At 44.4% G+C, this 15,976-nt stretch overlaps 1 protein-coding gene across 1 annotated transcript in view; it reads right to left on the reverse strand.

The window, feature by feature from the left end:
- Hacd3 (3-hydroxyacyl-CoA dehydratase 3) overlaps positions 1–15,976 on the reverse strand; it is a gene marked incomplete at its 5' end in the record, with an annotated part of 34,646 nt that overhangs the window by 4,886 nt on the left and 13,784 nt on the right. Inside the window, 7 exons of the mRNA XM_013009909.1 lie at positions 2,064–2,176; positions 4,846–4,973; positions 6,901–7,011; positions 9,263–9,314; positions 10,306–10,470; positions 11,568–11,641; positions 13,069–13,111. Coding sequence (XP_012865363.1) covers positions 2,064–2,176; positions 4,846–4,973; positions 6,901–7,011; positions 9,263–9,314; positions 10,306–10,470; positions 11,568–11,641; positions 13,069–13,111 — 686 coding nt within the window. The remainder of the gene's footprint in view (positions 1–2,063; positions 2,177–4,845; positions 4,974–6,900; positions 7,012–9,262; positions 9,315–10,305; positions 10,471–11,567; positions 11,642–13,068; positions 13,112–15,976) is intronic.

Raw genomic sequence — 15,976 nt, forward strand, 5'->3', positions numbered from 1 at the left:
GGTCTGGTTTTTGGTGTGTAAATCTTCTCTAAGTCTACGTACTCTTCTCTAACCAGCAGAGGAACTGGATAGGAGGCATGGCTTACGTGGTAGAACACCAGCTGTGAGGAAATCATCTAAGGAGAGCATGATGCTTTTGTTCTGAATGGCACACACACACAAGAAGAGTTGAGGTTTGGCTTCAAACCACGGTCCTCCCAATCTCAGCCTCCTAAATAGCTAAGATTACAGACAGGAACATAACACTTGACCCTAAAAGAATTTATCTACTATCTAGTAAGCTACCTTGACCAATTCCATACAACATGAACTCTTCCTTCAATGTCGTATTTCTTCAGCCCTATCAAGTATTTTCTTTGTGGGTGGGCCTTGGATCTTTTGGACACAACAAGATCTTACAGTCATAGTAAGAATGGACTTTCCTTTTTCCTTTTTTTTTTTTTTTTGCGGGGGGTGGGGAGGGGATGGGGGTGGTCAGTAGTGGGGCTTGAACTCTGGGCCTGGGTGCTGTCCCTGAGCTTTTCAGCTCAAGGCTGGGTGCTGTCCCTGAGCTCTTCAGCTCAAGGCAAACACTCTACCACTTGAGCTACTTCCAGTTTTCTGGTACTTAACTGGAGATAAGAGTCTCACGGACTTTCCTGCCTGGGCTGGCTTTGAACCACAATCCTCAGATCTCAGCCTCCTGAGTAGCTAGGATTACAGGTGTGAGCCACCAGCACCCAGCTTCTTTTCGGTTTTTGAGCTAGGTTCTCCTAATGTGGTCCAGGCCGACCCACTATGTAGCCCAGGCTGGCCTTGAGCTCACCAACCCTCCTGCCTCATCCTCCTGAATGGTGGGATTACAAGCATGTTCATGCTATGCCTGACTTGGGTCTTTCATTTCCCTGCTTCTCTTCTGCTCCCTAGTACACAGGTTCCAAGCATTGCTTTAAAAGATCTCCCTTGACTTGGCAAAGCACACTAATGTGGCTAGAATTCTCCACATTCTCAATGATGTAAGAATCTCAACAAAAGCTGCTGGTCAATAGGAGTTGAGGAAGAGAAAACAACAGAGAGTAGGTTATTCAGAACAAATATAATATGTCCATGTCTGAAACATGAAATTCTTTGGTGCAATCAACACACACACACAAACATGCATGTACGTGCACACATGTAACGTGCATATAAGAGGTAGAGTGCCAGCTGTGAGTGTGAGGCCCTGAGTTCAAGCCCTGGTACTAGAACCTAAACAAAAAGATGTGCTGGGAATGTGGCTTAGTGACAGAGTGCTCACCTAGCATGCAGGAAGCCCTGGGTTCCATTCCTCAGTACCATATACACACAAAAAAAGCTGGAAGTGGTACTGTGGCTCAAGTGGTAGAGGGCTAGCCTGAGCAAAAAGAAACTCGGGGAGGGGCTGGGAAGTTGGCTCAGTGGTAGAGCGCTTGCCTTGCATGCATGAGGCCCTGGGTTCCATTCCTCAGCACCACATAAGCAAAAAGAAAAAAAGGCGGAAGTGGTACTGTGGCTCAAGTGGTAGAGCGCTAGCCTTGAGCTGAAGAGCTGAGGAATAGCGCCCAGGCCCAGAGTTCAGGCCCCATGACCGGACCCAAAACAAAAAAAAGAAGCTCAGGGAGAGCGCCCAGGCCCTGAGTTCAAGCGCAGGACTGAGGGAAAAAAAAAAGAGATAGGAAAGTACAAACTAAGACAGGCTCGGATAGGGGTAGCGTGTAACAGCAGGAGGGAGGGGGGCTAACAAACAATGAATGAAGACGCTGTCAAAGTAGCTTATGTGCATTTATGAAAATAAAACAATGAAAACTGCAGAAACTTTTCAAAAGGGGGCAGGATGGGGTGAGTTATACAAGAGATGATTGATGAGGATACAGTTTACATGTGCAGAAACATCACAATGAACACTCCCAACCTTCATAAACTAATGTATGCTAATTTTTTTAAAGAAGAATTCTCCACATCCATAACCCAAACTTAATGAGACTCTGGCCAAGACAGGAAGTCCCTCACGAAGAGAACTGCTCAGAGAGCAAGAGGCATTCAAATATACCGGCATTTGTACTCACCTGAAAATTTCAATCATGCTCCAAAAATAAAACACGAAGAAAACCACAGCTTTGTTTTGCATTTCTTCCATGGTGCCAAAGACAATAAACAAAATAAAATTTCTTCCAAGAAGCTATTAAAAAGACCCAAGTGAGAAAAAGAACAAGTGAAAAATACGTACAGGTGCCACAGAAACACTTTATGCAGTCCCACTAGGTGAGCGGAAGTGGGAAACATGGAGTCAACAAGACTGTTCCTTTCCATCTACAAGGATGGGCTTAAGTACCCATGCCAGCCTGGTACTTTGGTGTGCCCTAGTGCATCGGAAATGCCACACACACACACACACACACACACACACACACACACACACACAATTTATAAAATACTGACAGCGAACATTTGTGACTTGTTTCCACGGCCAAGTTAAAGAACTGGTCCACCGGGGCTGGGAAGGTGGCTCAGTGGTAGAGCGCTTGCCTTGCATGCCTGAGGCCCTGGGTTTGATTCCTTAGCACCACATAAGCAAAAAGAAAAAAGCCGGAAGTGGCGCTGTGGCTCAAAAGTGGTAGAGCACTGGCCTTGAGCTGAAGAGCTGAGGGACAGCGCCCAGGCCCCACGACCAGACCCCCCCCCCAAAAAAAAGAACTGGTCCACCATCCTGTATCTTCACAGCATACTTCGATGGTTGCTGTCTCTGTCTTCATTAGTCTAAATGCCTCCCCAAGTACAGCCGTGCACTATCTGCATTTCTGTGACTAGCACTGGATCCCAAGACCCAGTGCCTATGCCACTTTCTTCTTCTCCATTCTCTATCGGCATATTGGTGGTATTCTACTTTTAGCTAGTTTGAATAAACTACCACCTGAAGTCTTTTGTTTTTCACAAAATTTCAGAAATGTATCATTGCAAAACTGTTTGTATTTTAATTGGAATTACATTTACTCTACAAATGAGAATGGGGGTTGGGAAAGTGGCTCAGTGGTAGAGTGCTTGCCTTGCATGCATGAGCCTCTGGGTTCATTCCTTAGCACCACATAAGCAGAAAAAGCCAGAAGTGGCGCAGTGGCTCAAGTGGTAGAACACTAGCCTTGAGCTGAAGAGCTGAGGGACAGTGCCCAGGCCCAGAGTTCAGGCCCCACAACCGACCCAAAAAAAAAAAAAAATGAGAATGTACTACTGAGTCTTACAATTCAAGAAAATTATGTCAATACTTTTTGTGCTCTCTCCTGTGTTTAAATAATCCACTAATTTTTACTTCAGATGTGTCTAACACACTTCCAAAGCTATCCAACAAATTTTAAAATTAGGTTATTGCATTTTTCATTAATAGAAGTTCTATCTGCCTCTTTTTTCAAACCTTTTTATATTGTCTTAAGTGTCTTCTTTCCTGTTCATAGCCACAGTCAGCATCAGCATCAGCTGACACAGATTTTCCTGGCTGGGCTGACTTTGAACCATGATCCTCAGATCTCAACGTTCTGAGTAGCTAGGATTATAGGTATGAGCCACCAGCACCCAGCAAATTACAAATTTTATAACATTACCAGCATGAGCTAGGGACACAGGACATAGAGGAGATGACCACCCATCATGGGCGGCCTCTGCAGCTGCCTAGCTGGAACCTAATGGAGTGCGATCGAACAGCTACGAACCAGGGCAAGGATCTAGGTGCCATATTACTGGCAGCCAGTGGCAAAGGAAACCAAATAGCTGCATTAGTAGAGGAAAGTCACAACAGGGACAAGAACTCCTTCATCTACCCAGAGACTAAGGGTATGTTTTTCTATCCCCGATTGCTTTGAAGTCCTGTTTATAATTTTGTGAGAATCTCTTTTTATAATTTTATAATCCCTGGAGGAGAAAAGGCAATACTGGTAATGTTATAAAATTTGTAATCTGCTGGGTGCTGGTGGCTCATACCTGTAATCCTAGCTACTCAGAATGCTGAGATCTGAGGATCATGGTTCAAAGTCAGCCCAGCCAGGAAAGTCTGTGAGACTCTTATCTACAAAGTTAACCACCAGAAAAACAGAAGTGGTGCTGTGGCTCAAGTGGTAGAGCACTAGCCTTGAGCAAAAGAGTTCAGGGACAGAGTCCAGGTCCTGAATTCAGGCCCCATGACTGCCAAAAAAAAAAAAAAAAGTTTGTAACATTTACAAAGTTGTAACATACAGTTCTCGGGCCCTGTAAGGCCGAAAAATCATTTGGTACATGACAGGACAGACATCTCTATTTCTCGTATGCTTCTAGTCTGCTCCTCTTAGCCATCTACCTGTATTAATGCTTTTGTATGGCCTTTGAATGATGTTATAAACATCCAAATGGCCTTTGACATAAAAAAAAAACTTTCCACCTTATAATAATTTAATAGGCTTGCAAAGGTAAAGGTCTACTTTGGACTTCTTGTTATTGTTCCAATGCCAAGGCTTAAACTTTGGGCCTGGGCATTCTCCCTTACCTTTTATGCCCAAGCCTGTTCTACCATTTGAGCACACCTCCACTTCTAGCTAATTGATAGTTAATTGGAGGTAAGAGTTGTAGCCTATTGAATAGTGGGAAATATAGGCATAAGCCACCAGGACCCAGTTGTAAAGATCTACCTTGGACAGTATCCTTGACATCTAAAAATTTTCCTTTTTCACATAAAACATGGCTATTTCCATGTGTATATATATATATATATATATATATATATATATATAGACATTCCTAGTTACTGAAATGTAGCATATGATGACACATCTACAAGATACATACTAAAATCATTCATTCCTACCCTCAAACGCAACCACTCAGTACCTGGAGGAGAGAAGGCAATACTGGCGAGCTAGTGACTCCGATTGCTGCATTGATGGTTTCCACAAGCGCCAACATCTGGCAGAAATACATCATGTCGGCCACCGAGTGGAAAGTGTCGTAAAAGGACTCTGTAGGCACAGATGCACATTAAGGGTAACCCAATCAGTGAAGTTCAACCAGTATTCTAGTTCTCATAGCGTAATTACACAGATCATTATTAACTTCCTAAGGACAAATTCTTAAAAGTGGAGTGACAAGATTAAAGCACAAATTATATTTTGACAACTGGATGCATTAGGCCAATTATCTTTCCAGAGTGTACTGTTTCATGGTACCATAGATTAAACCCCATATTCAAGCTAGGTGCTGGTGCCTCACATCTGTAATCCTAGCTACTCAGGAGGCTGAGATCTGAGGATTATGGTTTGAAACCAGCCTGAGCAGGAAAGTCTATGAGCCTCTTGTCTCTAAGTAATCACAGAAAAAGCTGCAAGCGGTGCTATAACTCAAGTTTTAGAGGGATAACCTTGTGCAAAAGGAGCTTAGTGACAGCACCCAGACCCAGAGTTCAAGGCCTAGGACCGGCAAAAACCAAAACAGACAAAAAACAACACCGTATCCAGTTAGCATGTGAGTACCTTTTAGGACTATAAAAACCTTTCTCTAGCCTAGCACCAGTGGCTCATACCTACGAACTCTAGCTACTCAGGAGGCCGAGATCTGAGGACTGAGGTTAGAAGCCAGTCTGGACAGGAATGTTTGTGAGATTCTTATGCCCAATTAACCATCAAAAGCTAAGGTATAGTGCCCAGGCCCTGAACTCAAGCCTTAGTACCAGCACAAAAATAATAAACATAAAAGTAACTTACTCATTTATGGAAGTTTGGAAAACAGGAAAAATCAGAGGTAGGGGTACAAGGTGTGATCTCTGCTCCCTTAGTCATATTTCCATATAATTTTCCTAGTCTTTCTCTTGTAGTTACATAATTATTTCGTATGCAATTATGCAATTTGTGTTCAAATGCTTCAATATTCTAAGGGCTGGCGGATGTAGCTCCATGGTGCTTCCCTAGCATGTAGAAGGCCCTGAGTTCAATCTCCAGCACCACGAGAAAACAACAAAAAGTTTGTTCAGATGACTGTAAAGCTAACTATGACTCACCTCTTATAAACTGCAGGTGGAAACTTTTAGAAAGGAGAATAAAACAGTCAACAGGACTTTTCTACCTTTCCTTGGTGGTACTGCAGTTTGAATTCAGAGCCTTCTACTTGCTAGTTGGATGCTAAAAGACTTGAGTCCAGCCCCTGGCCCTTTTTGCTTTAGTTGTGTTTTGACATAGGATAGCATGTTTTTGCCCAAGATGACCTGAACTACAATCCTCCTACTTATACCTCTCTCATAGCTGGGATGATAGACATGTGCTACCACCACCCAGCTTTTATTGTTGAGATTGGGTGGCTTTAATCAATTTTTACCCAGATAGACTTGTACCCAATCTTTTTCCTGGTCTTTTTTCCGGTCATATTTTTTGGGGGGAGGAGGCAGTTTGAACTTGGTGCCTTGTACTTGCTAGCCAGGCTCTCTACTACTTGAGCACACCTCCAGCCCCAGTTGTCTTCTTTTTAGAATTTACATTTTCCAAATACTTATAGTTCTTACCATATACCATATATTTTACAAAATAAAGAAGAATTTTAAAAACTCAAACTAATCCCTCATTGGTAAGACATTTGAACAAATCTCTGCCCCCAAGAGTAGCTAGGATTACATGCATGAGCCACTGTTCCCAGCCTATGGACTGATAGGTTAGGAACCTATTTGCAGAGTGAAATCTCTAGGCCTGTTTCCCTGCTTGTTACATGGACGAATATCCAGCCAGCCTGTTTTGCAAGGCCAAGGGAGCTGAGCACTGTGAAAAGCACAGTGAGAGGCAGGAAGGTGCTACGCAAACCCCGGTTACTGTTCATTTCAAAGGTGCAGAGTGCTGTTATGGGTGGGCAGTGGGCCAAACTACTGAGAAAGGGAAACCGTAGCTCTGATGATAGTATACTTGCCTTTTCCCAAGATAAAGAACCGCACTGTCAAGTTGACAAAGATCCAGGAGAACCCCAAGAACTGCACAAGGTTGTACATGAACAGGTATCCTTTCTTCAAGCTTGTGAGAGCTGAAAAGCAAAGCAAGGCAGTGAACTGTAACCGCAGTGGTCACAGAGAGGAGCTGTCTGTGTCCGGACAACTTCCAGCCCTCAGACTCCGCAAGCCCAGGAGAAAGACATTGCCCGGCACAAAACCATGACCTCTGACACGGCCTCATAGAACAGAAATGTGAAGGTCATGCAAGTCACTAGCTCCAAGAAGCAAAAACAGGAAACAAAATACAAGTCACCCTGACATTTGCTCACCTATTCCCTTAGCAATCACCAGGTAAACACCAAGTGTGCCAGGCCCTATGAGGGACACGGCTGGGGTACAAAAGTGAACCCATGACCCAGGACACTGCTCTCAAACTCCTTCAACTGCAACGCCACGATGCATGCTGGAGAGCATCCAGAAAAGTCTTGAAATGTTCAAGGTGGGAGATGGCAGCGGGCCCCAGCAGGTGTGGGTGGCTAGACTGGTATCTGAGCTGGATCCTGCCTCATAGGCAGGATGAGGACAAAACCAAAGGAAAAGGACATTTACAGCTTGTGAAGGATCAGCTGACTACAGAGTTAAGGGAGAAGGAAGGAGCTTAGAACCATGACTGAGTCTGAGGAGGGAAAGGAAAGGACTGTCCTCCAGAACAGGGCTGAGGCTGGGCCTCAAGGGCTCTTGCTTGTAATTCTACTTACAAAACTGAGATCTAAGGATCACAGTTGGAAGCCAGCCAAGGCAGAAGTCCATGAGACTCTAATCTCCAATTAACCAGCAAAAAGCCAGAAGTGGAGCTGTGGCTTAAGCAGAATGCCACCCTTGAGTGAGAAAACGAGTGCCAGTGCCAACACACACACAAAAATCTTTCCTCTTCCTTATATGGCATGCCAGGTAAGTGCCACAAAACTTGAACAAAAGGCAACCTGGAATGAATGAAGAGACTTACTTCTTTCGGCTGTTCAGAGATAGCTCTTCACAGACCCGCACACACTTGCCACTACATTGTTCTTCTAATCCACCTACAGGGAGCCCATGATGGATTCATCGGGCCCATGCTTTGCACGTGGCATGAGTGTAATAAACAGCTGAAGATTCTCATCTAACTATGCAACCTAAATAATACCTACACTTACAGAGTTTCCTGCTGATAACTCATCGGACAGAAATAGAAATGGAAAGCCGGGTGCCGGTAGCTCATGCCTGTAATCATAGCTACTGAGGAGGCTGAGATCTGAGGATTGTAGTTCAAAGTCAGCCTGGGCAGTAAAAGTCTGTGAGACTCTTCAATAAACCACACAGAAAACTGGAAGTGGCACTGTGACTCAAATGATAGAGTGCTCGCCTTGAGCTAAAGAGCTGAGGACAGCGCCCAGGCCCAGAGTTCAAGCCCCACCACTGACCAAAAAAAAAAAGAAATAAAAATGGATTTTGTTTTCCTTTTTTAATTAAAAGGGACTTCAATTCAACATGTTAGTTTATGCAATCTGATCAATGGCACCCATTTTATAATTCAACCCGTCTCCCAACCCCACTCATCCCCTCAATTTGCCTGTACCGTTTTTATATATGTACACTGAACACTATGGCTGTGTTCGCTGGCCACCCTTCCTCTCTCCATTCACCTACCCCTCCTCCCCTTGACCTTACCTCACCACCTCTACAGAAATGGATTTTTCCTTTTTTTTTGCCAGTCCTGGGGCTTGAACTCAGGGCCTGGGCACTGTCCCTGAGCTGCTTTTGCTCAAGGCTAGCCACTTGAGCCACAGCACCACTTCTGGCTTTTTCTGTGTATGAGGTACTGAGGAATCGAATCCAGGGCTTCCTGCGTGCTAGGCAAGCACTCTACCACTGAGCCACTTTCCCAGCCCAGAAATGGATTTTTTTAAAGGTTCATGGACAGCAGGGCTACACAGAATTATCTTCACACTTGTCTATAGTAAAGCCCCTCAGGACTCAGGTGGGAGAGAAATGCACGGGTGAAGGAGTACAGGCTGGACTGTGCACATTCCACATGCCTATGCAGGCTTTGGGTGCCATCTGCCCTCAGCCCAGGAGACTGAGATTCTTCCATTCTGCTAGAGCAGCCCTGGCAAATGCAGACAGTGTCAGATCTCGAACAGGAAATTTAAAGTAAGGCTACTGAGGTAGGTGTGCATAGCTTAGGCGTCAGACATAAAGGACTTGTCATACACACATCCAAACATTCTCTGTGGTAACCCTATCACATCCACCGCCACCCCACCTCGATGAGCAGTAGTTACGCTCCCAACAGGAGCAACTTACTTTCAGGGGAGCCTTCACTTTCCATTCTGAGTTTATTTAGGCGTTCTTCCTCCTAGAAATTAAGACAGAAATTTCTCAAGGACACAAGTTAGGATTCCCAGATGCTGCACAAGCCCATTTTCTGGGTAAGTGATCTGACTCCCTTAAGCTACCTCCTCTAACTGTGTGCATGTTCCACTGGGGAAAGAGACCCCGCTGATGATATTAAAAAGCCCGACTCAGCCAGCACCAATGTCTCATGCCTGAATCCTACCTAGTCAGAAGGCTGATATCTGAGGATTACAGTTCAAAGACAGGGCAGAAAAATCCATGAGATAAGAGTCTACAACAAGCCAGGCTCCCGTGGCTCACACCTGTAATCCTAGCTACTCAGGAGGCTGAGATCTGAGGATCGAGGTTCAAAACCAGCCCGGGCAGGGAAGTCCGTGAGACCCTTATCTCCAATAAACCACTAGAAAACTGGAAATGGCATTGTGGCTCAAGCGGTAGAGCACTTGTCTTGAGTTGAAGAGCTGAGAGACAGCACCCAGGCCCAGAGTTCAAGCCCCATGACCAAAAACAAACAAACAAACAAACAAAGAGTCTACAACACACATGGGAGAGTACTGCCCTAAAACTCTAGGGCCAGGCCTAGAGTGTGTACATTTTTACATATGTACACACATATAATACTAGCTACTGAGGAGACTGAGATTTGAGGATCACAGTTCAAAGCCAACCCGAGCAGGAAAGCCTGTGATACTCTTACCTCCAACTAACTACCAAAAAAAAAAAAAAAAAGTCAGCTGTGGCTCACAACGGTAGAGTTCAAAAGTGATAGAGCACTAGCCTTGAGCACAAAACCTCAGGGACAACACCTAGGCCCTGAGTTCAAGCCCTGGGACCATTAATAAATTCATTCATTCAAAAAGGTCCAAGTCTTTAAAGGAATTGTACCTTCATCCCCATCCTATGAGACTCTTAGAGGAACCTGAAGTGACCTGAGTAACTGGAATTCCTCAGTTCTCCATCTTCAATGGCAAGGTTTGGGAATCCTTACTGACCTTGGCTCTGAGTTCCATTTCAGCATCCGATTCATCCAGCCAGCGATCAAAGTCAGGGGCCAAAAACAGTGGACGCTTCTCCTGCTTGGTGAGCCGTTCCCACCACTGACTCACCTTCTTCTGTACAGTGATGTTCACCTGTCTCTGAGTCAGTTTGTAAACCGGCTAGAACAGAAAGTGAAAATGTTAGAATGCCTCTTCCCCTCACTGGAACTTCACTCTAGCAGCACAGCACCACAGAGAATCTGTGCAGTATGCTTACTCACCTTCCTTCTCTGGTCTTGCAATGCAAAGAGAAAATCTAGACCAAGGGCTGTCACAGTGAAGAGCTGGCCAGACAGAGGCATCTCTCTGATTCTGCTCCAGCTCTTTCTTTCTCTGCATAGCCTCTACTTTGTCTCTGAAACAAACCCTTGACAGATTCTCTCCCCTTCTGCCAGGATTATCAGTGGTATCTCAAAATGAGAAGCTTCTGCATGGGGAGATCAGTAAGCTCAGAGCTGAGTGTAAATCTGGAAACTGAAATATACCATCTACTACATCCTTCCCTTCATATGCAAGAAGTTCCTCCAGTCTTGGATGAAGAGAAACTCCAATTATATTTTAGCATTATTGTTTTTAAAGATCAACCATTTTAGCACTTTCTGACTGCTATTGTAGATTCTATTCCTAGTTGATCAACTACCCTGCTCTTAAGAGGTGCCATGCTCCTCTGCCATCACTGAAGACCAGAGCTGGAAGGGACCCCAAGGATCAGGTCATCCAATCATCTCATACAGAAGAAACATGAAGTCAGGAGCCGGTGGCTCATGCCTGTAATCCTAGCTACTCAGGAGGCTGAGATCTGAGGATTCTGGTTCAAAGCCAGCCCAGGCAGTAAAGCCCATGAGACTCTTATCTCCAACTAACCACCAGAAACCCCAAAGTGGCACTGTGGCTCAAGGGGTAAAGTGCTCGCCTTGAGCTGAGGAGCTCAAGGACAGCACCCAGGTCCAGAGTTAAAGCCCCATGACCTGCCAAAAGAAGAAGAAGAAGAAAAAAAAAAGAAACATGGAACTCGAAGAACTGAGGTCATGTTGCCAACAAATGGCAAAACCCAGATCCAATGTTACCATTCCTCCACAACTAAAACTTTTTTCAAAACTCTTATCATTCCCCTTTGGTTTTTTATCTCCTCTTCCATAGCTCCTGCCCTTCACTGTGCTACACTGCTAATATTCACTTCATACAAAGGAAAGGTATGTGAGAAAGGAAAAGCATACCTCTGGCTTCACAAGGTCTAAGAATTCCAGGTGAAATTCATAGACGTTGTCTCCTTTGGCACCATGCCCCTGGGCTATATGGAAAAGAAACATGGGTTACTACGCACTTGAGCATAGCAAGGCTACCTGAAAAGTCAGCATGGTAGGTCTTTCAACACTGTACAAATATTAATGGCTCCTGTCAAAATGTGTGGAAGCTTGTGAACAGATACTCAGCAAGTAGATAAACCAAAATTCTGGGAAAAAAATTTAATCTCCATAAGTCCTCTGATGGTCTATCTTGGAATATTTACCTAATCTTCCAATATAGGCTGGGTGATGGTCAGTATAAGTCTGGGTTGTTTTTTTTATAACTATTTTTTTTGGTCTTTTCTTTTTTGGTACTGGGGATCGAACCCAGGACCTTGCACTTGCTAGGCAAGCGCTTTGCCACTGAGCTACATCCCAGCCCTCAGTATAAGTCATGGGCAAGTGAAAGGTTATAAATGGGAAAGATAAAGGTAGCACGTACATAAACTTTTCATGTTTACTCTGGTTCTAAACCCTACAGAGAAAAATCCAATGCATGTACCATCTTGATATGTTTAAGGAAAGCAACTTCCTTGAAAATGAACTATACAACTTGTGGTTGGTGATGGGGGGAAAATTGGGAGAGAGGGAAAGGGTGACACTGTCCAAAAAGAGATGTACTCTTTACCTGACATATAGCTATAAGCCCTCTGTATTACCTTTATAATAACACTAAAGATAGATTTTTCTTTTTTTAATATTTTTTCTTTTTCTTTCCTTTGTGTGTGTGTGTGTGTGTGTGTATACATGTGTGTGTGTGAACTCAGGGTCTGGGCATTGTCTGTTATTTTATTTTTTTAATTGGTCGTGGGGCCTGAACTCTAGGCCTGGGCACTGTCCCTCAGCTCTTCAGCTCAAAGTTAGTGCCCTACCACTTGAGCCACAGCACCACTTCCAGCTTTTTCTGCTTATGTGGGGCAGAGGAATCGAACCCAGGGCCTCATGCATGCAAGGCAAGCACTCTACCACTGAGCCAACTTCCCAGCCTGCAATTTTTTTTTTGTTCTTATAAAGGTGATGTACAGAGGGGTTACAGTTAAAAATGTAATTAAAAAAAAAGAAAGAAAGCAATTTTTTTTCCTTACAGAAAGAGCTGTGGTATAAGACCTGGATTCAATACCCAAGAAGGAAGAAAGGGAGGGAGGGAAGGAGAGAAGGAGAAGGGAAAGTTAGTTGTAAGGTACATGGAAATGCTGTTATCTCAAAAACAGCTCTGAGCCTGAAGTTTCCAACTAGTGACAGAGAATGAAAGCGGAAGCTGACCTCTCCTTTAGTGCACCTCAAATGGCATAAGGAAACAAAGATCTTTTTCAACTCTTGGATGATAGGCTGGCCACCCCTCTAATCCCTGTGCCTTGACATGGCTCCTGATTCAAATACGCAGATGGCAGGACAGGCAGCAGAAGCTACCGCTGGACATTCAGATACTGACCTTTGAAATGCAGCACATTTTCTGTGATGCTGATGGCAGGGTTCTGTGAAGAGAGACCAGAGATGGGAGAAGGCAGGTTAATGAGAAAAAAAGAAATTAAATGAGAAAAAAAGAACTTCCTCCTTGGAGATTCACCCTCCTACCTAGAGAATGTTTGATGGTTTATTCACATTTCTATTTGAGGTTTCTCTACCTGGGTCTGCACCCACCCATCTAAGATTACAGCCTTCTCCAAGGACTCTACACTACTTTTACAGTGCAGAGCACTCAGGTTCTGAGTCAGCTGCTGGCAGCTCATCATGCAACATGCTATGCTATTGGGGGGTGCACTCATCTCCAAGACTCAGCCCCTGAGCTGAGTACGTAGGGGATCAGGTTCTCAGCTGCTCCTCCTGTAAGAGGACATCAAGTGGCTAGGAAGGTGTTTGCTCAACACCAAACAAGTAAAAAAAAAAGCAGCAAAGTATTCATTCTGGTAACTAAGACTGAGCACAATGGTTGGGACAAAGTTCACTAAGGTGAGTGGGACCTTATATTGCAACACGAGGAAAGGAGCCTCAACTGAAATGAAACACACTGTGCCTCCAGTTCTAGCAGCCTCCAGCCCTAGACATCCTTAACCCCCCACCAAACAAAGACTAGAAGAGTTCAAAATTCTCCAAGCTTATTCCCCAGAGTCACTGCATAGTAGCATCATTTAAATGAAGCTATGGAATGTTTCAGTGGCTGAGAAACAACCCACCTCCTACTTCCAATTCAGTTACTGTGCAAGCAATGTTCCCAGAGGCCCAACTCCACCTTCCTCCTGTAGGCTCCGTGAGAAAACCTCATCACTTATCAAAGGAAATCATCAGCCAGGTGCTGGTGGCTCACATCTATAAATCCTAGCTACTCAGGAGGCTGAGATCAGAGGCTCAAGGTTTGAAGCTAGCTTGGGCAGAAAACTCCCCATGAGACTTTTATCTCCAATTAACCACTCAAAAACTGGATGTGGTGTGGTGGCTCAAGTGATAGAGCATTAGTCTTGAGCACAAAGAGGCTCAGAAACAGTACCTAGGCCCTGAGTTCAAGTCCCACAGAGACCAAAAAATAATAATAAATAAAGGAAATCATCAAGATACAGAGAAGCCTAGAGAGGGTACACTAATGATCAATGGGAGCCTCTATGCTCTGTGCATAGCCAAGAGTCAGGAAATGGAGAATGATGGCTCAGTAAATGCAAAGGTTTTTTGTTTTTTGGGGGGGAGGGATGTGTTTAAATGTGCTGGTGTTGGGACTTGAACTCAGGGCCTGGGAGCTGTTCCTGAGCTTTATTTGCTCAAGGCTGGTGCTCTATCCCTTGAGCATTAACCCCACTTCTAGCTTTTTCCTAGTTAACTGGAGAAAAGAGTCTCACAGACTTTCTTGCCCAGGCTGGCTTTGAACTGTGATCCCCAGATCTCAGCCTCCTGAGTAGCTAGGATTTCAGATGTGAGCTAGTGGCATAGCCAGGCAGTAAACATTAAATTTTAGCGAAGAACTTCTAGAGGGGGAGGAAAGACTTCAAGGTAAGAAGTTCACACAGAAGCGCCAGAATCTAGATGATCTTCTCTGCAGCAAAAGGAGGGTAAGAAGATTCATCAAAACAGTTACAGGAAGATTTTTTGCTCACTTGTTTGTTAGTAGAGCTGGGGATTGGATCTACCGCCCTTTACAAATATGCACTCTACCACTGACTAAATCTGCAGTCTGAGAAGTAGGGTTGTGAGGTTTCGGTTATAAGCTAGCTGGACAAGTTGGACTAAGCCTGAAATCCTACTTACTTATGAGGAAGAGATCAAGAAGATGAAGGTCCAAGGCCAGCACTGGCAAAAGTTATCAAGACATTTCCAACCCTACCTCCCAATCAATAAGCAAAGTACGGTGGTGTGATCTCAGCTAGGTGAAAGGCCACAGGTAGGAAAATATTGGTCTAAGGTCAGCCTCAGGCAAAAAAAAAAAAAAAAAAAATGTGGAACACACAACACACCTGCCCCCAGCAATCTTCTCCTATGGTATTTATACCTTCATGTATTCCCTTTTCATAGTGATAACAGGGCTGGTCAGTGTGTAACCAATAAAATAACATGGGAGAGCTCCTGTTTGGATCTTGACTAGCCTATGATGGAGCTACAGGAGGAAGAGAGGAACTTGAGGATGAAATCCCTACATGGGAAAGAAAATGGGAAGCTGGGCACCAGTGGCTCTAGTTTCTCAGGGGGCTGAGACCTGTCACAGTTCAAAACCAGTCCATAAAACCAGGCATAAAAGTCTGAGGGATTCTTATCTCCAATTAAACAGCAAACAGCTAGAAGTTGAGCTGTGGCTCAAGTGGTAGAATCCCATATTGAACAAAAAAGCTAAGGGACAGTGCCCAAGCCTTTTGAGTTCAAGCCCCCAGTACTGGCACATAAAAGAAAAGGAAATGGGAGATGATCCTAACACCATTATGCAGCATGCCAATTGTGGACTTACTACCTCCAGATTTCTTATACACAACAAGCAAAGTTCTATTTGATTGTTAATTTAGCTCAATTCCTTTTTTTTGTTGTTATCTACAGCTGATCTTAACACATAAACCCTAGCCTGTCCATCTTGATTGCTAGTGCTCCTGCTATAGCAGTGGGTGACATGCATAAAGCAGGAACAAGTATATGTTAAAGCCCTGAAATGGGGTCCTTAAGTAACAGCAGACCACTGTCTTCAGCCAGCCAGTCCTTACCTGTGTTGAAACAAATAACACCAGCAACCAAGACTTTGCTTTTCTGGGGGCTGGGAAGGTAGCTCAGCGGTAGAGCGCTTGCCTTGCGTGACTGAGGCCCTGGGTTCAATTCCTCAGCACCACATAAGCAAAAAGAAAAAAAAAAAGCCGGAAGTGGTGCTGCGGCTC

Source organism: Dipodomys ordii, unplaced genomic scaffold (assembly GCF_000151885.1).
Source record: "Dipodomys ordii isolate 6190 unplaced genomic scaffold, Dord_2.0 Scaffold11, whole genome shotgun sequence".
Lineage (NCBI taxonomy): Eukaryota > Metazoa > Chordata > Mammalia > Rodentia > Heteromyidae > Dipodomys > Dipodomys ordii.